This window comes from Lycium barbarum, chromosome 5 (genome assembly GCF_019175385.1).
Source record: "Lycium barbarum isolate Lr01 chromosome 5, ASM1917538v2, whole genome shotgun sequence".
Lineage (NCBI taxonomy): Eukaryota > Viridiplantae > Streptophyta > Magnoliopsida > Solanales > Solanaceae > Lycium > Lycium barbarum.
Window position 1 is genome coordinate 133,140,860 of NC_083341.1, and position 24,913 is coordinate 133,165,772.

At 36.8% G+C, this 24,913-nt stretch overlaps 2 protein-coding genes across 5 annotated transcripts; both read left to right on the forward strand.

Moving 5' to 3' along the window:
- Positions 1 to 993: 993 nt before the first annotated feature.
- LOC132641638 (uncharacterized) lies at positions 994 to 7,094 on the forward strand. The gene is made up of 9 exons (XM_060358688.1): positions 994 to 1,392; positions 2,251 to 2,432; positions 3,393 to 3,571; positions 3,976 to 4,260; positions 4,346 to 4,404; positions 4,493 to 4,529; positions 4,617 to 4,688; positions 5,483 to 5,807; positions 6,369 to 7,094. The coding sequence occupies exons 1-9, from the start codon at positions 1,278 to 1,280 to the stop codon at positions 6,801 to 6,803; spliced, it is 1,689 nt and encodes a 562-aa protein (XP_060214671.1). The 5' UTR covers positions 994 to 1,277; the 3' UTR covers positions 6,804 to 7,094.
- Positions 7,095 to 12,580: 5,486 nt separating this feature from the next.
- Positions 12,581 to 24,913, forward strand: LOC132641639 (nuclear pore complex protein NUP155). 4 transcript variants are annotated; one of them, XM_060358690.1, is made up of 13 exons: positions 12,581 to 12,868; positions 14,471 to 14,640; positions 15,537 to 15,663; positions 16,150 to 16,412; positions 16,635 to 18,285; positions 18,362 to 18,574; positions 18,735 to 18,982; positions 19,083 to 19,494; positions 19,684 to 19,889; positions 21,788 to 22,121; positions 23,247 to 23,465; positions 23,589 to 23,917; positions 24,435 to 24,913. In XM_060358690.1, exons 1-13 carry the CDS (start codon positions 12,707 to 12,709, stop codon positions 24,550 to 24,552), a joined length of 4,452 nt encoding a protein of 1,483 aa, XP_060214673.1. In that variant the 5' UTR covers positions 12,581 to 12,706; the 3' UTR covers positions 24,553 to 24,913. The 4 variants fall into 4 exon arrangements, with proteins under 4 accessions (XP_060214673.1, XP_060214672.1, XP_060214675.1 ...); XM_060358689.1 differs by lacking the exon at positions 12,581 to 12,868 and adding an exon at positions 12,993 to 13,370; XM_060358692.1 differs by lacking the exons at positions 12,581 to 12,868; positions 14,471 to 14,640 and having other exon boundaries at positions 15,541 to 15,663; positions 16,185 to 16,412.

Sequence of the window (24,913 nt, forward strand, 5' to 3'; positions counted from 1 at the left end):
AATTGAATGTTAGTTTTATTAATTTGGTCAAATTAGTTTAAATTCATCTTCGTCTTTTTTAAATAAATGTTAGTTTTATTAATTTGGTCAAATTAGTTTAAATTCATCCTTTTTAAAAAAAAAAAATTAATTATTTGTCATCAATTATAAGGAAAAGATTTACAAACTATAAAGTTTCACATTTTAACATGTCTATCAACCTAGTTTGGATTTTGACTAGTCGTTTCACGTTCTTTACAATCATAATAAGCTTAATCACAATGTTCAAATCTTGCTCTTCATCTCGCCTTACTTATTAAATAATAATTGAGATAGAATAAAAATTTGCATAAGTTATAGGTATAGCTTAAAAAATGAGATTGGATTCGCATTTTATGGAACTAAAGAAATTTCGGTCTTGATTGCCATTCTATTATGCACATAGAATTAGAACCAAGCAATCGCGGATCATAACTTAATCATCATTGAGTGGCGAGAAAGTGCGTACACCTTATGACGAAAGGGGAGCATGACCACTTAGGGGTCGTCTAGTTGCTAGTTTTGAAGGGCTCAGGTATTAAAATTGGCATAGTTAATATCATGCTTATAGCGTTTTATACAAAATTCATCACCATATGATATTTAATTATTATCTTCCAGTCCCGCACAACTAAAACATATGTTTCATAATTAGATTTATTTTGCTTTGGAGGGGTAATATTGTCCAAGTGAAATAGAGTTTATAGTTAGTTCACTTTTGACTGAAACTCTGTAAAATCCAGCACTAATCTTTATCAACAATATTTTTTCAAACTTAAAAAGAAATTAAATAGATCACACTTATTAATTAACCAAAAATAAAAAATGTCAAAAAAAGGACAAAAGTCCAAAATATAACCAGATGTTTGTGATCTCTAAGATTCAGCTGTACATTTTCTCCTCCTAATTATTTTTTTGCTTTATTCATTCATTCATTCACACACACACAGTGACACACCCGCCTTTTTCACCTCACCATGTGACAAACTTTTTTCTATAAATGTACACATTTGAGATCTTTGTATCTTACTAGCTTCTCTTAGTTTTTTTGTTTTTTTTTTCAACAAAAAACTAAAGTGGGGTTTCTTGTTTTTTCTCTGAAAGCACATGATACAGTATTGTTGTTGTACCATATACAGTGAGATTTTGTATTGACAAAAACAACAAAAGATTGAAATGGGGTGTCTTGTTTTTCACTGATATCACATGATACTGTTGTGTTGTTATTGTTTCAGTGAGATTTTGGAGAGTGGTTGTAGATGAAGATGAAGGGTTATTCATTCTTTACTGCTACTCTCATTGTTGTTATTTCCATTTGTTTCAGCTCAATAAAGGCTGATTCTTTACCAAGAGATTCTTTTAAGTCCATTTTAGGTGAGTCATTTTGATCATTTTGCACTTTCTTGGTTATCTGTGTAATGAAAATGGTGAATTCTTGATATGGGGTTTTTCTATTAGAGTTGTATATGCTAAAAAGGAAAAAAAAGGGGTTCTTGGTAGGAAAATTTATGTTGTAACCCAATTCCTGAATATTTGGAATCTGAGATTTGTTTTTATGTGCTGTTTTTGCAATTCAGATGTCATTTTCTAGTTATTTTAAGGACAATTTGATTTGGATTACATGATTTGATCTTTCTTTGCTGTTATGAAGTTTTGGTATTAGTACTTTAATGCCCATACTTAAAAAAATAAAAAAATAAACTCTTAATTGGTCTCAGAGTGATTATGTTCTTGGCAATTCATGAATTTTGATCTTTTGTTGGTTGTTATGAAGTTTTGGGTATTATTGCTTAAAAATGGCCATTCTTTTAAAAACTATACATGTTTTCTTAATTGGTTTCAGAGTAATTATGTTTTTACTGTGTGATTTCTGCTTCAAAATTGTTTTTTTTTTTTTTTTTGCGTTTTTTATAGCAAGAATGATCACTTGTACATCTGAATTGAATATACAGGCAAACCTCTTTATAACTGCGTCGTTTGTCAAGATATTTTTTGGTTGCTATAGGAAAATGTTGTTATAGAGAGCATGTAATATAACATAACATGAAAATTGACTATTTAGTGAAATGTTGTTATAGAGGTGATCTGTAATGACTTCAAACATATTATATTCTTTTCAGTGCTGTAAGATGATGGTTAAGTATTAAATCTTTTAGGTGATGAGCAAATTTTCATTATTTCCAGTTTTGTTCCTCTTTTTTTGTTAGTTTTAATTGTGGGGAAAAATTGCAGGGGAAGGAAATTTGGAATCTTGGAAGGATGGAGTATTGCACTCACCAGATATGGCACTAGCGCCAGGTGGGCATGCGAGCACGCTTGTGCTGGCGGGAAACCGAACGAGGAGGCCAGATTTTCTTTCTGGTTTCCACAAATATAGAGGTGGATGGGATATTGCCAATAAACACTACTGGGCTGTAAGCACTATCGTCCTTTTTTGGCCATCTTTTGTAATTGATTTTAGGAAATCTATAGCTATGGATTTGTTTGATTGACGATTTTGCTGTAGTTTAGGATCTCTGATGCCTGGTGAAAGTTAGATTGGTTACTTATAAAGTTGAACTGTAGATTTTAAACATCTGAATGATGAGTATATTTGAACACAGGATGAATTTGCATTTGTTAATTTTCTATTAGGATTCATTTTCTAGTATTTTTGAGGTATTCTCATCAGATACCTTGCATTTAGCATGCAGTGATTATATATTTTATGTTGCAAAATCTGCATAATAGCATAGCTGGGTCTAATAACTTGTTTACTCTTCTAGTATTTTTTGGATTAAGTGTTTCCTCCTCTATTTATGATGAGTCTTAAGTAGAGTGAATTAGAACCTCAACTAATTTGAGATTGAGGGGCAGTGGATTGGTTGATTGATTTAAAGTGACTGCTCTTCTAGTAATTGGGGCATTGGGAGACTGCATGAGTATATATCAAGACTAATGAGATTATGAACTTCCACTTTAGTTCTACTTCAGCCAATTTATCAGTGTAATGTGGTCTGAGAGATGATCTTTTTACAACCCTCAGGGGTTGGCCTGGTGGTAATTGGCTTGAGCCTTGGGGTGCTCCCTTTCAAGGTCTCAAGTTCGAAACCCACTGGGTGCAAACAATTTCTGAGGGCCATCGGACTGGGGTAAAACCCTGAATTACCCGTGGTGCACTTGCGGGAAACTCCTTGCCGAGGGCCTGTGCACCCCCGGGATTAGTCGGGGCTCAAAGAGACCCGGTGCTTAATCAAAAAAAAGAGATGATCTTTTTACGTATTGCCTTGAAACAACGTTTTGGTTTAGACGACTCTATACACCTATTATAAATCTTCAGATGAGCTTGATTTAATTGTTTTGTTGGGATATGAGGATTTTGACTTTGGTTCCAGTCTGTTGGTTTTACAGGCGTTACTGGTGTCATTCTCGCTCTGCTGTGGTTCATTTCTTTCGGATTGGCTCTTGTAGTGCATTATTGCTGCGGATGGAAAATCAATATTAGAGGCGGAGAACGACATTTTCCAGAGAGAATTTGCCTCATCGTGCTTATCATCTTGACATGTGCAGCAGTGTAATAATCTAACACTTGACTTGCGTCTTGCTGTATACGTATATTCTCTCATTTGAACTGTCCCGAGCCTGTCCTTATGTTTTTGTTTTCTTGATTAAATGGATGGAAGACATCAATTGCTTGACTGCTTAATGTTTTTTTTTTATGCTATCTTATTCCTTGTAGCTTTATCAACTCTAAATCTTAAGTTAGGATATATCCTCTGCAATATTACCAATGTATGGCTCTAAGCACATGACTTACACATGGCTTGTTAACTATGAAAAATTTAGGTTGTCTAATCAGTAGGATTTTACCTTGTTCGATAAAGTGATTTTTTTTGCCTTGGATTGCACAATTGCAAAGGACATAAAAGTGTGCTCGTTACAAAAGTTGTTGATTCATGTTTCTTATTTAACTGACAGGATAGGATGCATTCTTCTTTCTGTTGGACAAGATGATTTTCATGGTGAAGCATTGGACACTCTAAAATACGTCGTAAACCAGTCAGATTATACTGTGCAGACATTGAGAAATGTAACACAATACTTGTTACTCGCACAAAATGTAAATGTGGCTCAAATTTTCCTCCCTTCAGATGTAAAAGATGATATTGATCACCTAAATGGTGATCTAAAATCTGCAGCAGATAAACTTGAGGAGAAAACAAACGACAACTCAGGAAAGATAAGAAGGGTCTTCAATGCTGTGTATGCCTCAAATTTATTTTGCTATTATTCAAGTCTTTGCTTTTGCTTCAACGTCTGATTTTAATGTGCAAATGGCACTTTGCAGGCGGTCAGCTTTGATCACTGTTGCCGTCGTCATGCTCCTCATCTCTATTCTGGGTCTTTGTACGTATTTACTACACCGAGCTACTTTTTGTCTCAACCTTCCACGGCTTAAAAATTAATTTTGAGACTGAAATCATGTTTCTTGCAGGCCTCTCTATCCTTGGTCATCAACACACAATTCACATGTAAGCTTCTCTACTCAAACAATAATAGCTTGTCCTTCTGTTTTCTCAATACTCCTTGTCATCTCACAATACAATGCTACAATGCAGATTTATCATTAGTGGGTGGTTGCTGGTGGCATTTACATTCGTTCTCTATGGAGTTTTTGTCATCATTAACAAGTAAGAAACAATGTCTAAAATTGAGTGTATTCATTTAGTAAAGAAGCTGGTATTTGTCATGTTTTAGTCTGCATGAGAAGTTTAGAACTGGTTTTCTATCCTTGTCCGTGTTCCTGGTGTCCCTAAATGCTTTCTTTATTCAACACCAAGGGTGTGACCTATCGGTCAATGAAGTGGAAAGGTATTCATTACTCAAATGGTCACTCATCTATCTGAAATGATCTAGTAAAGTCATGTTTCTTTTGTTTGTAACAGAAAAGTCACTCAACTATTCCTATAACACTCTAGAAGGTCACTCAACCAGCCAAATACCTATTTTACACTCTAATTTATCAACCCTTTTTGTTTTTTACCTTTTAAATATTATGATATTTTTTTTCTCTTTTTAGTCTATATTGTGGATTTAACTATAGACCAAATAAATTTTATTTACAACAACAACATACCCAATGTAATCCCACAAGTGGGTATTGGGGAGGGTAGAGTGCACATAGACACCAAATAAATTTTATTTATAATTTAAACAAGTGAAAAATAGTTTTTTGTTGGTGATATCTTTCCGTTTGCTAAGACCTGGTGGGCAGAGTACTTGTTATCTCTGCTGACCATGTGTAGTAGTCGAGATGTTCACAAGTTATCTCAGAGAACACCATTATCCCAACATGCTTAACTCTCTTAATCAGTCAATCTGTTTCATTTATGGTTTTGATAAGTATCAAAAAGGCATAATAAGAATAGTTCCAAGATTCGAAGGAGTCGCTGATAAATATGTTTTTTTTTTTTTTTTGTTCCAGTGCAATTTCAGACACTTGTATGGCAATGGGAGAGTGGGTGGACAATCCTCCTGCTGAAAGTGCTCTTAGCAATATCCTTCCATGTGTTGACCCAAGAACTACAAACCAGACACTGTATAAGAGCAAACAAGTTACCGTTGATCTCGTAAATATTGTCAATGGATTTATCGATACGTATGCAAATTCCAATCCATCTAATCATCTCAATTCAAACTACTATAATCAGTCAGGACCTGTTATGCCACATCTCTGCTATCCATACGACTCCCAATTGCAAGATCTGCCATGCCCGGCTGATCAAGTGTCTATGGCAAATTCTTCAATGGTAAGTGTTAATGTTTCTTTTCACGTCACCCTTGCTAAGAAAACTATATAAGAGGAAAGGAAACATTTCCCCTACCGTAGTTGTTTCACTTTTAGTTGGAACTTTACTACTGGTTCTATATGTTAAAAGTATTTGAGTCGTCGTCAATTAAAAAAAAAAATGATAACGAACAGATATGTTCAAGATATCTGCCCTTTAAACAACGTAGATATTTCTTTCTGGACAATGATGCTACAGTTACCTGTTCACAGATGTATGGTATTAAGCAGGGGCGGATCTATAGTGGCAGTTATGGGTTCTGCCAAACTCAGTAACTTTTGCTCAAACCGTGTATTTGTGTTAGAAATTCATTTAATATGTAGAAATAATCTATCTAGAACCTAGTAAGCAAAAATAATTGTGCCAAAACCCATAAACAGAAATCCTGGCTCCGCCTCCGAACTATTAAGTCGAGGCTAAATTTAAAATTAGCTGTTATAGAGGCCAATAATTTTTGCTGTTCCTCTGCCATATCTTTGGGTATTCAATATTTTGTAATGCAATTCTTTCCATAATTTCCAGGTTTGGCAGAATTATACTTGTAGTGTATCTGCAGATGGAATGTGCACGAGTGTCGGGAGGCTCACACCCGACATGTACGAACAGCTGGTGGCGACGGTCAACATTAGCTACGCTCTTGAACATTATGCGCCGCCACTGCTTAATCTCCAGAACTGCAACTTCGTTCGTGATACGTTTAGGAACATCACAGTCAATCACTGCCCTCCGTTGGAACACCATCTCCGTGTCGTTGACGCAGGGTTAGCCGTTATCTCGGTGGGAGTCATGCTAAGCCTCGCGTTGTGGTTAGTATATGCAAACCGCCCCCAAAGGGAGGAAGTGTTTGCGAAGCTCTCTTCGCGTATAAAAAACAGCTGCAACGGAAAGAATGTTAGCTGCAGCAATAGTAATATTGATTTGTCATCAAGAGGAACAACTCCAAAAGCTGGAGTGTAGATATAATACTAGATTTTCAGCATAGAAAATGTAGAATTTTGGTGGCATGAGATTTATTTTGATCTCTTTATAAGCCTTTGCTCAATGTGCGGTGCAAAGCACCAATTTTGAGCAGGGGATTGGTAGCCATTATTTTATGTCTAGTACTAGTATGTGTATAGAACAGGGTATTCAAAATGTTATGTTTTGGCATATTTCATGTCAAAGTTGTGAGCTTCCATTGTTTTTGTAAAATGTAAAACTAGCAGTTAAGTAGAAAGAGTTAATTTCGCGTATGGTTACAGAACTTTATCCCCGGAATTATAAAATTATTTTTTGTCACATTAAAATAATTAGACATTACCCTTATAAAATTAAAGTCACTAAAACTTTTGTGACATTAGAGTCAAATTATTTTGTAACCAAATTTTATTCGTCGTATTAGCAATATTACACCGTAAATAGGAGAGCATGGAGGTCCATGATTAGGGTATATGGTAAGGAGAGCATGAAGGTCGATGATTATAGTATATAGTAAGGAGGTTAGTAGGTAGTCAAGCAATGTTAGGAAACTTTGACAATTTGCGCGATTGTCCTTCATACAGGCTGGTCTTTAATTTCTGCCCCTCAATTCGCTGATCTTTAATTTTTACCTTTCGCTTAAAAAGGTGGCTGAAAATATCTCGAGGTTTTGGGTTCGAAACCCAGTAGAGTCGAAATAATAATAATTTAGCAAGGCATAGGTTCCTGTTTGTTATAGCTCGTATTTTGTACATTTGGATATTTCAAGGTAGCCGTAGTAAGTTAAGGACAAGACTATTTTCCAAAATTATTTTAATACACAAGTTGTTTATTAGTATGGAAATATTGAGAAAGGTTAAGGGTAAAAAGGAAAATTCACAAAGTGGTTCATGGTAATATTGTGGAAGGCTAGGGGCAAAATGAAAATTTCACAAGAAACTCAAGAAAGTTCTTGAAGGGACCATTGTGGCCGTCCAAGTGGGGTGGGCTTTGGCCCACATGGATGAATTATGTATATATATATATATGACTTATTAGTCATCTTTTCTAACTCTAGAACCTTGAAGCAAAAAAAAAAAAAAAAAAAAAAAACAAAGAAGAAGAAAGAAAGAGAAGGGTATTCAGCCATGGCTCCCAAAATTGAGCCCATGGAAATTGATCAAGAAAAATTATTTTCTTCTAGTATTCCAATCAAATGGAACGTCCTCTTTAACATGGAGTGGTTGTTGGAGCAATAAAACCATTCATTTGTGCAAATATACACCCCTAGCCGAGTGAAGAGATGTGTGGAGAAAGGTATGTTCAATCTTGTTTTACTTGTGTTATGGATGATTTGTGAGTATTGTAGCACGTAGAAACGGATGAAATTCATGAAATATGTGTATATTGGTGGTGGCCGAATGGGATTGTATTGTGTAGAAAAGATGAATTGATTTTATTTAGTAATTTGATTGTTGTTGTTGTGAATTCCATGATAAAAATGAAGATTTGATGGCTTGAAATGAAGTTGTAATTGTTGTGGGATTGTTGAAGAAGTTAATGTGACACTAGTATGGTTTCTTACATTTGTATGAATGATATTGCTAAGGTGTATATTGTTGGTGTAGTTTATGAATTTGGAAGAAACGAAATGTGTTGTTAGTGTTCTTGTTGAATTTGGAAGGTTTTGGGGTGAAGTGGCATATTGGTTAGATTATTTTGAATATTGTGTGAATTGTTTAAGGTGTTCTTGAATCATGTAAGAAGGATTTCGGATTAACACTTGAATGTGAGATTATTGGTGTTAGCTTGACTATATGTGATTGAATTGAATATAAATGAAAAGCCGTTGAATTATGTGACAAGGGTTGTTAATGTTAGAACGTATTTTGGATTGATTGTTGAAGTTGGAGATATGATTGTTGGTATTATTATTGATAATTTGGCCGAGTTGAATTCTCGGATTGTTGTTGATAAATTGGTCGAGTTAGATTCTCGGGGATGGTGTATTTACAGGGGAAATGCTGCCGAAATTTCGGTAGATTATAAGCGAATTTATTTGAGAAACTAAAGCAAGCGTATGACGACGAATCTAATGATTGTGTAAATTCTTTTGAATGTAGACTAGCAAGCTTGGATAAATAAGCGTAGCTAATAGGACGTGGAGCATATATGTAAGGCTTACCTTCTTTCTTTTGGCATGATCCTTGTGAAATGAACAGACGATATGTATATGATTCCAAAGAAACTCCTATTCGTAGAGCCACTAGGATGGCTAACGTTCTTGATTTCCATAAGTTATTTCATATGGTTTTGATGCGTATCTATGATGTCCGAAGTTCTATTTGATATGTTTCCGAATGGCATTCGAGAGATAATTGATATGACTAATGTCTTGGTTTTCAAATGATAGCACGTTTGATTATTCCATTGAGTCTTTGATATATTTTTATACGTACATATGGTTCCAAAAGTTCTATTTTGATTTGATCCATAGCGATATTCGAAAGGTACTTAATATGATTATTGCTTTGATTTTCCAAAAATAGCTTCTGAAACGTTCGTAGAAGGTTCCGTACTAAAACGTCCATAACTTTTTCATACTAACTCGGATTGACTTGAAACGTGTTTATGACTCTCAAGTTTCGATTTATGTATGTACCCGTCAAGTCTTAAAATTTGTTTTATGTGCATATAGTTTCTCACGACTCTGCTCGTGCATGCCTTAATGTATCCTCCACTGAGTCCCGGGCCAGGACATGTTCTCGTGCGTACTCCACTGCATTGTTCACCGAGTCCCTCTCACTTGCGGGCCGGGACACGTTATATGTATATGTATATGATGATTTGTATATGATGATATGATGATACGGGGATGGCGGCCAGGATGACATATGATGACTTCATTCACCGAGACCCGCAATAGAGGGCCGGGACACGTTATATGCATATAAGATATATGATGTTGACATGCATGATTTTATCCACCGAGTCCCTCACTTGAGGGCCGGGACACGTTACGCATATATGATATATGATGTGGACATGTATGATTTTATCCACCGAGTCCCTCACTGGAGGGCCGGGACACGTTATATGTATACATGATATATGATGTGGATATGCATGATTTTCATTCAAAAAGGCAAGTGTATTGATGTTTTAAAAGTCATGTTTATTCTGGTAAATCTCTGTCTCAGCTATGATCCTCTTTACTACATTTCATACCTTACATGCTCAGTACATATTCCGTACTGACCCCCTTTCTTCGGGGGCTGCGTTTCATGCCACGCAGGTTAACCCAGATGAGTAAAGGACATTGCTAGAAGATGCTTCAGCTGGATTGGCGAGCTCCACTTCCTTTCGGAGTGTTGCCGAGTCAGAGTACATATGTTATGATTTCTGATTAATGTTAGAGACTTTGCAGACAGAGTCGTGGGTATAGAATGTCAGCATTGTAAGCGGCTCTACCAGCCGATGTGTTATTATGTTTCATGTTACAAGTTTCATGTGATGATAGATTTTATTTGATTTGAGCACGATGAAAAGAAAGTTTCTGAAAGCCTTACTATGTATTTCATTTTTGTTTGATTCAAGGAGTCCAAAAGGTTATGTATGTAATAAGAGTCAGAGGGTTCGCTCGGCCCTAAGTAAGGGTCGGGTGCCCATCACACCCTAGCGAGATTAGGGTGTGACACTGTTCAGGTGAAATTACATAAAATCTATGCTGAAGACGGCTGACTTTGTCTTTGTAAGGAAGCATAACTAAAAGTCTGATGTGGCATACTTTTAGTTATGCCTTAAGGCAAAGTCTGCCACATAAGACAGACTTTTTGCAAAAGCTTTGCCTTGCAATTTTTTTTTTTGACTGAGCGGGAGTTCGAATACAGAACCTCGGGGTATTTTCAGCTGCCTTTTAAGCGAAGGGCAAAAATTAAAGACCAACAATTTGAGAGTCAAAAATTAAAGACCACCCCAAAAGAAGGGCAATCCGCGACAAAAAAAAAAAGAAACGTTACCAATGGTAGTGACAAAACTTACCCCGTCAAGACTAAAACGTTATACTCAAATGATTCGCCTAGACGTTTTTTCTTTCTTGTTATTAATTAAATAAATCTCAAACACTGAAGGGTCGTTTCTTATGCTGGATAAACATAAATAGTCATGTAATAAAAAATTAGCATTGGCTTATCCCTTATTCAGTTATTAATTCTTAAATAAGTTATATTAGGATTAGAGATAGTATCGGGATAAATTATTCTTACCAGACGGTGGAATAATAATAACAAAAGTAGTTATCTCAGGATAAAACAATAAAAATGAAAATACCTCTGAGACAAGGTCCCTCAAGCCCTTTTTCTATTAAATAAGGGGGAGGGTATTTTTGTAACACATAACTTCTTCTTAAATAGGAAAAAAAAATATTTACAAAAATATTCAACCCAACATAATGTATTACACCTACATAGCAATATTTTTAGTTTATATTCACATAACCAACTTTTTTCTCTCACAATAGTGCTTACAAACACGATATTAGAAAATATTATACACTTATGGTAAACAATGTGTCCACTCTATAAAAATGTATTATAATGTATAAAAGGTGTTTAAGAAAAACTAGGCTAAGTTGGACTAGAACTGGATAAACATTCTTTCACACTAGACATAGAGCATAATTTTCCCTAGAAATAGTGATTCATCTATATTATTATTTTTAATGCATCAAACCAAGCAGTTAATAACAAATTATAAGATTGAGAACTAATCGCACCATAATTAACACCCCTGCATCTCAATTAAAGTGTCTTATTTTCCTTTTTATCAAAAAAAGAATGAATCTTTCTATATTTAGCAAGTTAACAACTTCAACATTAAAAACACAAGATTCAAAGAATATTTTAATACATTAAACGTCTTTTAATTTAGAATCACAAAATTCAAAAGCCCTCTTTTTATTACTTAAATTTTACTCCCTCCGTCCCATACATTAAACGTCTTTTTTGATTAAAGTATAATTATAAAGATAATGTTGTAAAAATATAGTTCTATTTATGAGTTTTTAGAGGGCGGAGGAAGTGAACAAGTAATATGAGACGGAGGAGAGCATATCCCAGCCAAACAGAGACACTTGTAATTAGGACTGGGCATAAATACCGAAAATCAAAAAACCGAACCGAGCCGAAACTTCAACAAACCGAACCGAACTAAACTAGTTTGGTTCAGTGTTTGGTGTCCATCGTCAAAAAACCGAAATCGAAATAGTCGAACAGAAGTTTGATAAAACCGAACCGAAAAACCGAACGCGCACCGAAATTTAATACATTACCCAAAAAATTAAAATAGTCCAGGCCCATTAAGTTTAAAGCAAAAAAAACCAATTGTAATAAGTCCTCTTTTGCATTTGTATTCCTAATTTTCCACTTCAATTGAAATTCTTAATTATTCTTACGGTATATATATAACACCTAGTAATCCTATGTCATGATTATGGTTTTCTGTTCTTATGTATCCTATTTATTTGATTTTGATTTTAATTTATCAGTTTTATGTTTTATTGCTTTTGAGAATATGAATTAGTGTCAATGGAATCGCTTCTAATATTATATTAAAAAAATTAAATTGAAAAAACTAAAACCAAACTGAACCAAACTTTAAAAAATCGAAACCGAAAGCGAAAGAATCGAACCGAACTAATTTGATTCGGTATTTGACTCGCCCCTTCAAAAAAATCAAACCCGAAATAGCCACGCCAAAACGCGCACCCCTCCTTGTAATAACAAATTGCGGCATAAGTTTGTCTTCAAAACTGAAAATTACACCTAAAACCCTACTCCCCCTTGACACACACATCAGTGCACCAAATTTAGAATAGTTGCACATCTAGGGCTTGGATTAGTTAGTGCAGTGTGTTGAAGTACGCTATGTCTGGTGGGGAGAATGAGATAGTGATGCGTGATGTTACTAATGCTGGACTTGTTGTAAGTGACCGCATTGGCCGTGATGTTTCTTCTCATATCGATCTTGAAGACTCCTTAGAAGCTTCTAGATATGCCACTCATCCCTATACTGCTCAACCCCGTGAGGTAACCTATTTACTATAACTATCTCAATTCGCTTTCATTCTTGCATCTTTTTTTTTTTGTTGCCATAGAAATAAAATATTTTTCACTTTATTTGGAATTTTTGAAGTTTGAATGTCCTGGAAGTAAAAAATACATGATTTAAGGTGTTCTCCAAATTTTAAATACAACTTACAAACTGAAAGTGAAAAAGGTGAAAACAGGATTTAAGGTGTTTTCTAAATTCCAAATACAAGTTGGAATTTTTATGGCCAAGTGCTGGTTTTTAATTAAAGCGAGAAATTTTTCTGGGAAAAAGTGAATGTATCTCATGGCGAAACGGGTCCCTAAATTTAGCTTATGTTGGCACCATTATCTTCGATTACAGAATTTGTGTGGAAACCTAGTAGAAATTTATATTGGCAATAGAAACCAGATATATTTCAATTTTATTTTGGAAGTTTTGAAGTTGGAGTTGTGTTTGGTTATACTTTTTGCAAAGAATATTTGGCTGTTTGAATGTACGGTAAGTGAAAACATGATTTTAGGTGTTTTTCAAATTCTAAATACAACTTCAACTATGTTACCAATAGCTTTCATTCTTAAATGCTTCTTTTTTTTATTTTTTTTTGCTTATGTTGGCATTATTATCTTCGGAGCTTCGAAGATTACAGATTGTGTGTGGTTAATATAGAACAAAGGAAGTCGTGTACCTCCCTCTCGGGAAAGAAGATAACAAAGGATCCATTTTTTCTTTCAAATACTTAAATGTGCTCAAATAATAAGATACTAATAATTGTCTATGATTAGAGCTTTTGTTATATTGGCCAAGCATCTACCTAGAGGCCAATAGGGTGGCGCACCAACTAGCTAGCTTTGAGCTAAATTTAAAATTTAGGGAGTAAGAACTTTTTTGGGTTTGGTTGGAGAGGTGGTGGAACATTTTTGCAAAAGAGTGTTTTTTCTTTTTGGATAACCGTAGTGTCCGGGCCAGCTTGTGCGTAACTCGACTAATTCCACGGGATACCTGCCATCTCCCACCAGCAACAGGCACGGGATAACTCTGTCTACCAAGGCTAGGACAGATGGAAAGAAATCACCTAGTGTTTTATTTGTCTCTGCTTGGATTTGAACCAGAGACCTTATGATTCTGAACTAACTTCACTTACCACTAGGCCACACCCTTGGGTGCTTGAAGAGTTTTGTCAAGGCTTATTTAAAAGCATATATGTTTAACCGAGGTGGGAGGATGTATTCTCAAGGCTTTATAAGAAAACAGTAAAGATGTTTATAAAGGAAGAGTGTTTATGGAATAACTCAGTAATTGGTAGTTTCAAATGTCATGTTCTTTAACAAAGGCTTTAATCTAATCTCAGACAACTCACCAAAGAAGTGACTGTAGCATGTGTAAATTTGCGGGTCTTCAATTATTTAACGTCTCAATAATACTGATCTTTTTTCCTATGTTACTATTTCCATTTATCAGCTTTAAATGGTATTCATAGACATTAACATTTGCAATCCTGTTATGATTTCATATTGCAATTCTTAACCACACCAAATGTCTTTTATTCTGTCTTGCTTTGGAAAGGCACTGAATCTGTTTCATTCATGTCACTGCTGTAGTGGCCTCCTTTGGTGGAAGTAGTGGATTCTTGGGAGTTGCCTTCTGTATTGATTGAGAGATATAATGCATCCAGTGGAGAAGGAACTGCATTATGTGGAATATTTCCTCAAATACGCAGAGCTTGGGCATCAGTGGACAACACATTGTTTCTTTGGCGGTTCGATAAGTGGTGAGAATAAACAAAATTTGACAAGTCATTAGTATTTCATTAATACCACACCAGCTTGGGATTTTCTGTATCCCATCAGCAATAGTCCCTGTGTGTCTCAACTATTATTCATTAGTATCACACCAAGGTGTGCAAAAAATGTGCACAAAGCTTGTGAATAACTCAGCCACCACCATCTACCAAACTATGCTGAGTATAACAATTTTTTTTTTTTTTTCATTTTCCGAGGTGTTAAATCCATGTTTCTTAGTTGGTGAATGTGTACATAATAAACAATTTTGAGTCCCCTTGTTATGAGTTTTGACCTTGTCTTTCAAGTTCAATTGTCTGGTATTGATCTTTGAGCATCGATAGATCTTTTACCTGAAATATTCTATAGCCTTTGTGGTATCAAATACTTTTATGTGCTAGCCTTCAGGCCCCAAAGTATTGGTTGTCGAATTTTTAAACCATTTCCATGATTTTATCTTTCAAGTTCGAAAAAGCACGGGACTTTAAGTCATCCACAGTCAAGGTTCTGTTCGTATCAAGTGTTATCCTTTAGATTTGTTCAGGAAGTTTAGTTATGTATGTAACGAGCTATGTATTGAGAATTTCAGAATGGGATCATTTGGTGGTAATAAAGTTCCAGACATTGAAGTCTATTGTTCATATTGGTCCATGATGTGCGGGATCTTCTTTTATTTTTATTGTTATTTAGTTATTAATGTCCTTTTTCTAGATGTACTTCTTAACGACATTCCCTTTATGATGCTGATTTAGTAGTACAATTCTTACTTTGCCTATCAAAAAAATTATAAAATAAAAACTAAAGCTTTAGTTTCTTTTGTTTTCTTATCTCATTATAATTTGTTTTGTGGATTCTAATTCTGCTGATGGGACCATGTTTTGTTTAGGGATGGCCACTGTCCTGAATATAGTGGAGATGAACAAGCTATATGTGCTGTTGGCCTAGCCAAAGTCAAACCTGGAATTTTCGTGGAGGCCATCCAGTATCTTCTGATCTTGGCAACTCCTGTTGAGGTAGTGTATCTTCATGAATGTTAAACTTTATTTATCCAAGCTTTGTGATAGGCATTTTTCACGACCCAATTTACCTAAGCCGTGATGGCACCTAACTCAACCCGTCAAGCGAACCAATCATACAAATAAAAATGATACAAAAACAACATATTGTGATAAAGTCTAACAGAATAATATAAATGAGGCAATACTAAGTCAAATACAGCGTGGTAATAGTCGATTCAACCCCCAGTAATTGGTGTCACAAGTCTTGAACTACTAGAAATGGGAAATACAACATGTTTGTGATGTATGCATTAGTTCAAATATTTACTTATTCAAAACAGTATCAGAATACAAATGGATTTGTGATGTATGCATTAGTTTGCTTATTGCCAGTGACTTTAGATATCTGTTTCTAGTTCATGTTTCTTCTCTTATCTTATAACAATATAAACTTGTTCTACCGCTTGTCCTCTCATTTACCTCTAGCTCTATGGCACCTAGTTGATCCTTGTAGGTGTATGTTGTTCTGCAAGCAGTGATGGAACTGATCCGTATGCTGAGGTGTCACTTCAGCCATTACCAGATTATACAATTCCATCTGATGGAGTGACCATGACATGTATCAGTTCCACAGACAGAGGTCACATTTTCCTTGCGGGCCGTGATGGCCACATTTATGAATTGCAGTACTCAACTGGTTCGGGGTGGCAGAAGCGGTGCCGCAAGCTCTGTCTAACTGCAGGTCTTGGAAGTGTCATATCAAGGTATTCCCTTCGTCTTTGGTAGTGGAGATTGTTTCAGTAGTCTACATGAAACTCTATTTTACTTCCCTTTCTTTGGTCTTGCAATTTGCATAGTCATCAATGGTTTTCCAGAGTCTTGTAAACATCTAGGTTCTCAACTTTGCCTGCTTTGTTAGAACCATGAAGTGAAGAGCCTGAGTGTGGAGTGAGGTGTAAGAATAATAGCTGTTTTATTTCCTGCAGGTGGGTGGTGCCAAATGTTTTCAAGTTTGGAGCCGTAGACCCTATTGTTGAAATGGTCATTGATAATGAGAGACACATCTTATATGCGCGCACCGAAGAGATGAAAATTCAAATGTTTTCTCTTGGAGAAAATGGGGATGGACCCCTTAAAAAGGTAGCAGAAGAGAGAAATTTGATAAATCAGAGGGATTCTTCTGGTGGTAGGCAACCAGCTGGTTCAAGGGCTCCTAGATCAGCCAAAACAACCATTGTTTCCATCTCACCGTTATCTCTCTTAGAATCGAAGTGGCTACACCTTGTTGCTGTTCTATCAGATGGCAGAAGGATGTATCTTTCCACCTCTTCTTCTGGCGGAAACACTAGTACTGCTGGAAGTTTCGGTGGTCTTAACCATCAGAAGCCAAACTGCTTAAAAGTTGTAACGACTAGGCCAGCTCCTCCTCTAGGAGCAGGTAGTGGTCTTCCATTTGGAGCTGTATCTCTTGCTAGTAGATCACAGAGTGAAGATCTGTCACTGAAGATAGAATCAGCCTATTATTCTGCTGGGACTCTTGTCCTTTCGGATTCATCTCCATCAACAGTTTCTTCTCTTCTTATTGTAAATCGGGATTCAAGTTCTCAATCTTCTTCAAGTAGCTTGGGAGCAGGTGCTAGGAGTTCCCGCCCACTCCGTGAATTGGTGTCATCCCTGCCCATTGAAGGAAGGATGCTTTTCGTGGCAGATGCTCTACCCCTACCAGATACAGCAGCTGCGGTGCAGTCACTTTATTTACAGCTGGAGTTCTGTGGCTATGATAACTCGGGGGAATCCTGTGAAAGAATTTCGGGTAAACTTTGGGCTAGAGGTGATCTTTCAACCCAACATATATTACCAAGAAGGAGAATTGTCATATTCAGCACAATGGGTATGATGGAAGTAGTTTTTAACAGACCGGTCGATGTACTCAGGAGACTATTGGAATCCAATTCGCCTAGGTCATTATTAGAGGATTTCTTCAGTCGTTTTGGATCTGGAGAGTCCGCTGCCATGTGTTTAATGCTTGCTGCGAGGATAATCTATACTGAGACCTTAGTAAGTAATGTTGCTGCTGAAAGGGCGGCTGAAGCATATGAGGATCCAAGACTTGTTGGAGTACCACAGCTAGAAGGTAGTGGTGCATTTTCAAATACTAGAGCTCCAGCTGGAGGATTTAGCATGGGGCAGGTTGTGCAGGAAGCTGAGCCTGTTTTCTCCGGTGCTCATGAAGGTCTTTGCTTATGCTCATCAAGGTTACTTCTACCTTTGTGGGACCTTCCTGTTTTCATCACGAAAGGAAGCATAGCTTCTTCAGATGCATTTGACAATGTAGTAATTGTTTGCCGACTTCCTGGTGAGTCAATGCAAATCCTGGAAGACAAGATACGTTCTTTGGAGAAGTTCCTGAGATCGAGGAGGAATCAAAGAAGGGGACTTTATGGTTGTGTTGCTGGGCTAGGTGACTTGACAGGCTCAATTTTGATTGGAACTGGCTCGGATATGGGGGCTGGTGACAGAAGTATGGTAAGAAATCTATTTGGATCTTATGCTCGCAATGTTGAGTCCAATGAAGGTGGACCATCAAACAAAAGACAACGACTTCCTTATAGTTCTGCAGAACTTGCTGCCATGGAGGTAAATGTTTTAACGAATTGGTTCTCTTTTTCCCAAGGCATAACTCACTTGCAAAACCAACCGGAATGTTTTACAGGTTAGAGCAATGGAGTGTATCAGGCAATTGCTCCTTAGATGTGGTGAAGCCTTATTTTTGCTGCAACTTCTTGCACAACATCACGTGACACGCTTGATTCAGAATTTTGATGCTAATATCAAGCAGGCCCTAGTTCAGCTGACATTCCATCAACTAGTTTGTTCGGAAGAGGGAGATAGACTTGCTACGAGACTTGTATCTGCCCTCATGGAGGTACTTTAACACGCACGATAATTTTTTTTCCGAATGCGGGTGATGTCCAATTTGGTATCAAGTACTTCTAAAGGGAACTATTGTTAGATTTCCATATTAGCATGTTTATTGCTTGCACTAAAGGCATATTTCATCAAGTACTGTTTATCTTCTTCTCCAGCATTACACCGGTCCAGATGGGAGGGGAACTGTTGACGACATAAGTGGTAGACTACGGGAGGGTTGTCCAAGTTATTACAAAGAATCTGATTACAAGTTCTACTTAGCAGTTGAATCTCTTGAAAGAGCTGCTGCTACATTAGATGCGGAGGAGAGAGAAAACCTTGCGAGAGAGGCATTCAATTACCTAAGCAAAGTTCCAGAGTCTGCAGAGCTGCGGACCGTATGTAAACGTTTTGAAGATCTGAGGTTGGTTCACTTAGATCCATCTTCTCCTTCATCTTATATTCAGTGTTGTTCATTACCTAGATTAGTGGTGTCTTGTGCTTAGCATGCTACAATATTGCAGATTTTATGAAGCTGTGGTCCTGTTACCTCTGCAAAAGGCACAAGCTCTTGACCCTGCTGGTGACGCTTTTAATGAGCAAATAGATGCTGGAATTCGAGATCTTGCACTTGCTCAACGCGAGCAGTGCTACGAGATTATTGCCAGTGCTTTGCATTCTTTAAAAGGTGAAGCTTCAAAGAGGGAATTTGGATCTCCTATCAGACCTATTGCTCAATCTACTCTTGATCAAACTTCTCGGAAAAAGTTTATACGCCAGATTGTCCAACTTGGTGTGCAATCTCCAGACAGAGTTTTTCATCAGAATCTATATCGAACCTTAATTGATTTGGGCTTGGAAGATGAACTACTGGAATATGGTGGCCCCGATTTGGTACCTTTTCTGCAAAATTCTGGTCGTGAACCTACAAATGAGGTTTGTCTATTGTGGTTTTCTATTTTTATACTGCTTATGTTTCTCGTGTGTGATCCTCGGCGTTGATGCTTATCGAGTTCTTCATCGCATTATTAGCATCCAGTTATTCTTGCATTAATGTCTTGGCATTTTTATGCGACCAATTTCCTGAGCCATCACGTCTTTCATTTTCTTCACTTGGTTTCACAGGTTCGTGCTGCTTCTGCAGTGGCGTCTCCAACTTCACCATTAGCTCATGCTAGAGTAGCTGCGCCATCTAACCAAACAAAATATAGTGAGCTTTTGGCTCGTTATTATGTTTTGAAGAGGCAGCACGTTCTTGCAGCCCATGTTTTGGTGAGGCTGGCAGAAAGGCGTTCCACTGATGCAGGGGACACTCCTACTTTAGAGCAAAGGTTCTTATTCCAACTTACATAATAAATATTTACGCCTATTTTTCAGGATTGAGCATAATTGGTGTGAGTTAATTCTGCAAAGGAGCACAAAAGAAAGAAACTTATTCTTAAGATTACACTGTTATGCTGCTTCCACCCTCTCAGAAGGATGGGTGTGAGGACTTCACTTCGTAGCTAGATGTGTGAAAACTGAAATAGAAGAATAATGTTAATGATTCGTAATCTTGCTTCCCCACATTGTGGGACTCACTGGGTATGTTGTTGTTGTTGTTGTTGATTCGTAATCTTGCTTGAATGTTTATTTATGTCTTGACATAGTGCTGCAATTTATTCTATGATAAAATAAATTTGAACGGGAGAAATACCTTTAAATTAGAGTTGATGTATTTGTATTGCAAACTATGTAGAGTAGAGTGTTTTTTCTCTCTATAAATTTACAATAAAGATAGTTTGACTAAGCATATTTATCACAAACTACTAATTCTTATATGTGAAGCAGTTCTTATCTTATTTAGTAATCCATCTAAAGTCTAAACAAAATTATTCATTGCCATTTGACTTCGCAAGGAGTTTTAGATGTTTAAGTTGGTGTTCCAAAAGAATTTTTGTACTGCTGCACCCTTATAACCTGTGTTGTTTGTTCAAGGACTTGCAATTCTGCGATCTAAGTTCTGAATGTAATATTCACGTTCATTTTTTAACATTTTTTGAGGGCCCTAAGAATGTCTTGGTTTTTCAAGCATGGCAGTACCCTGTTGTTGCATATCTGAAAGTTTAGAGGAAAGATGAAGCGACTGCTCATTAAGTTAATAGCTATCTCATTCATTGCAGGTGTTTACCGCTTTGTGACAGTATTTTTAGATTTATTGAGAGTGAGAGCACTACTGATTCTTTTAAACATAGAGGTATAGAAAGAGAGAAAGTAGTTACCCATTCTCTTTGGTTTGACTCAAAAAGACAGACTTGCTGTTCCTATATGAACAGAGGGATTCTTAATTTGTCATTGTTTAGCTGTTTATGTTACTCAGAACGGACCTCATTTTGTATCACTCTATTTCTATTTGATTGTGCACTAAATTTTCTTGATAGTAGTGGAAGAAAATATATAGTGTTTGAAAAGTTTATTTGATAAATAAAACATCACAGTAGAGTTTAAATACAAAGTCTAAATATGTTAGTAAAATGTAATTAAATTCTTGAAACTTGTGAAAGCTATTGAGACGAGCTTAAACGGAGCAACATGGGTAGTGAGGATTCATATAGCTGACCCCGATGTGCTTGGGATTGGGGCATAGTTGTTGTTGTGAAAGACTTGGAGGTCGTTTGGTATGACGGATAAAGAAAAATAGTCCTGGGATAAGAATTTAGTACCACCATGTTCCTCGTTTTGTTACTTATCCCAGGATTAAAAATAGTACTAGGCCCTGGCATAGGGTGGAATAACAATCCTAGGATAAAATAATGAAAATGACAAAAATAGCCCTGAGGTTCCTCAAACCCTTTTTCTACTAAGTAAGGTGGAGGGTAGTTTTGTGAGCAAATCACTTTTTCTTAAAAATTATGCAATGCGTGTTACTTTTTTTTGAAACAGGTAACATGCAATGCATGTTAATACAAGAAACCAAACAATCAATAAGAAATAATATCAGGATAATTAATCCCAACATAAATAATCCCAGTATTACTAATCCCAACATAGCTAATCCCATCATAACTTGTCTTCAAAGCAAACGACCCCTTAAAGTTGTATAAAATCATATTGTTAGTGGAATGGTACCCAACACTTTTGGGATGTATTGAAGATGGGAAGAATGTTATACATATCTGGATGGTGGAAATATATTTAATAGAAATTTGTTGTGAGACCTGACTTTGCTGTCTAATTTGGGTAATGACAGGCGGCAATACTTGAGTAATGCTGTTTTGCAAGCAAAGAGTGCCCATGACACGGATGGTATGAGTGGTTCTGCCCGGGGTGCTCTTGACAATGGGCTGCTTGATTTGCTCGAAGGAAAGCTTGCTGTTCTTCAGTTTCAAATAAAAATTAAAGATGAACTGGAGGCTATGGCTTCCAGGTTAGAGGCATCTACAAGCACATCTGAATCTGGTTCCGGTGAAACATCACCCAATATGAGTAACATTCTTCGAGAAAAAGCCCAGGAGTTATCGATGGAACTGAAGAGCATTACTCAGCTGTATAATGACTATGCTGTTCCTTTTGAGATATGGGAGGTATGAAACAATCAACACGCATTTGTCACGTTCTCTACTTTATTTTCTTATATTTTTGTTTTTTATGCTCTACTTTGTGAATGATCTTTTTTGTTTTCTTAAAGAAACTCTTAGAATAAGCTGTACTGTTTTTTTTTCATGAATGCTCTGATAGACAACTCTAGATCTTGAAGAGGGCTATTCTTCATGGGTGTATTTCAACAAGTGATTTTGTTCATGAGTTGCATAACAAGTGAGACCAATAGAGGTGACTTCTGGGTAAGAGCAATAGAATCTGCCGACTGCTGTTAAATGTAACTCTTCAATACCAAGTTTCCTGTTTATAAGAGTCACTGTGCACCTAAATGGCCTTCTTCGATTTCAAAAAGAAAAAAGAAGAGCACCTACATGGGGTTTCAGCTCGTGAATGCTTCCCAAAGTTCTTCACCCATTTCCGCTTATCCCCTCCTTTTCCTTCACTCTTTTCGTCATAGGTTTTAAAGAAAGAAAATATTCATGCCAAGGATTTGTCAGTGCCATTCTTAATTTTACATCCTATCTGTAAAGAAATGGATCTTGCGCCTAACTTAACCCAAAAGCTAGCTCATGAGGTGAGTATTGCGGACGACTATATAAGGAAGCAAATAACCCCGTTCCACATCGATGCCTAGCATGCTTAGCACCGGACATATGGAGCGTGGACAATATAAGAATGGGACCCAACATTGGGTAACCCAAGAATTAGGATGGGTCTGTTCTGATACCACGTAAAGAAGTGTGATCTTGAGCCTAACTCAGCACCAAAGCTACCTCATGAGATGAGGATTGCCAGGCCATATAAGGAGGCAAACACCCCATCCTACACGGATGTGGGATTATAACACTATCTTTCATACACCATTGTCATTGGCAGTGATCGGCTACGGCATATTGCTTAATGTGCAAAAATATCTCTATAATTTGAATATAGTTGACTAGCCTCCCAAAAGAATCAAACAGAAAGGTAAAGTCACCAGCTAAGGAAAATTGTATTTTTGAACTACTTTCATCTTTTGAACATTAGAAGATTGATCAATTTTGTCATCATTTTTAAATCCAATATCAGGCAATCAAACCGAGTTTCTTTTTCTTGTTTCTGGCTTACAGATATGTCTGGAGATGTTGTACTTTGCTAGCTACTCTGGTGATGCTGATAGCAGCATAGTGCGAGAGACTTGGGCTAGGCTCATTGATCAAGCTCTTATGAGGGGTGGAATTGCTGAAGCTTGTGCTGTACTGAAGAGGGTTGGTTCCCACGTGTATCCCGGAGATGGAGCTGTTTTACCATTTGATACTCTCTGTCTTCACCTTGAGAAGGCTGCACTGGTATGGGCTATTTTCCCCTTTTTGTCCCATTTTCATTCTGTTATTTTCTTTGCATGCGCTTTCTACTAGTTCAATGCTTCATTTTTGAATTTAAACTTAAATTGAATCTTTAATACTGCGAAGGAGCGAGTGGTTTCTGGTGCTGAATCTGTTGGAGATGAAGATATTCCTAGGGCTCTTTTAGCTGCTTGCAAGGGTGCAGTGGAGCCTGTATTAAATACTTATGACCAGCTGTTATCTAGTGGGGCAGTGTTGCCAACTCCAAATCTTAGATTGCGTCTCCTGCGTTCCGTGCTGGCTTTACTTCGTGAATGGGCACTTTCTGTCTTCGCACAGGGAATGGGCACAAGTGTTACTGGAGCCTCTCTGATTCTTGGTGGAACTTTGTCATTAGGACAGACTGCAGTTGTTAATCAAGGTGTTCGCGATAAAATAACAAGTGCAGCGAATCGGTTAGTTTCCCATCAGAGGTTACTAATATATGTCTTCTCACTCATTTGAGCATTATCCTAGATAGGCTTTTCGACTCTTTCGTTATCTTCTGCATGTTATGTTTCCACCAATCTGGCTGGTTTGCTATAGCTTAGAATTTATTAAATGCTTTATGGTGCACCAGTTTACCAGTGTCTTTTTGCTCTACTTTTCTGGGTGTCCTAGGAGAGAGGAGTTGTTAGATCATTACATCTTAACTTAATCTATGATTCACATGCGCCTACCATATGTTGTGATGGAACTGAGAATCTCTTTAGTTTGTTCTGTCTCCTTATTCTTTTTGTTCAAGAGTGTCGGATATTTTGATCTTTTAGTGCTTTTTTTCTTTGTTGAGAATCTACTTTGTTGTTTATTCTTGTCGGGTTGTGGGCGTGGGGGGTTTACCGTACGTGTCTTAGGATATGCATACTTATCTCGTTTCGTCATTACATATTTGTGCATATCTAAATTCGGTCATTTTTTTTCCTGTTTAAGCAGATATATGACAGAAGTGCGAAGATTACCTCTTCCACAAAATCAGACTGAAGCCATCTATCGAGGTTTTCGTGAACTTGAAGAATCATTGTTAAGTCCGTTCCCTTTTGAACGGTTTTGATTTTTGTGGTCATGCTTGTACAATATCCTGCCTTTTCTTTCTCCCTCACTGTGTTCTGATTTGAACAATATAAATAATTTCTCTGGAACTATAATTTATTACTTCTGATTTCAGCCTTGACCCGATACTCTTCCCGTAGCATGTGACAATACTATAAGGAGTCACCTTAAATGAAAGCTGAAGACAGCAATGAGAGTCCTGCTAAATGCTAATAGAGCATTAAACCAGACAGGATAGAAGCAATAGACTTGATGTGAAAACTGAAATCAGGATGTGAATATGTTAATTTTGAATTGGTGTATGAGTACATTCAGTGCATGAATCTATTATAGTCAACATGGTAATTTGGTGATTCTGTAAA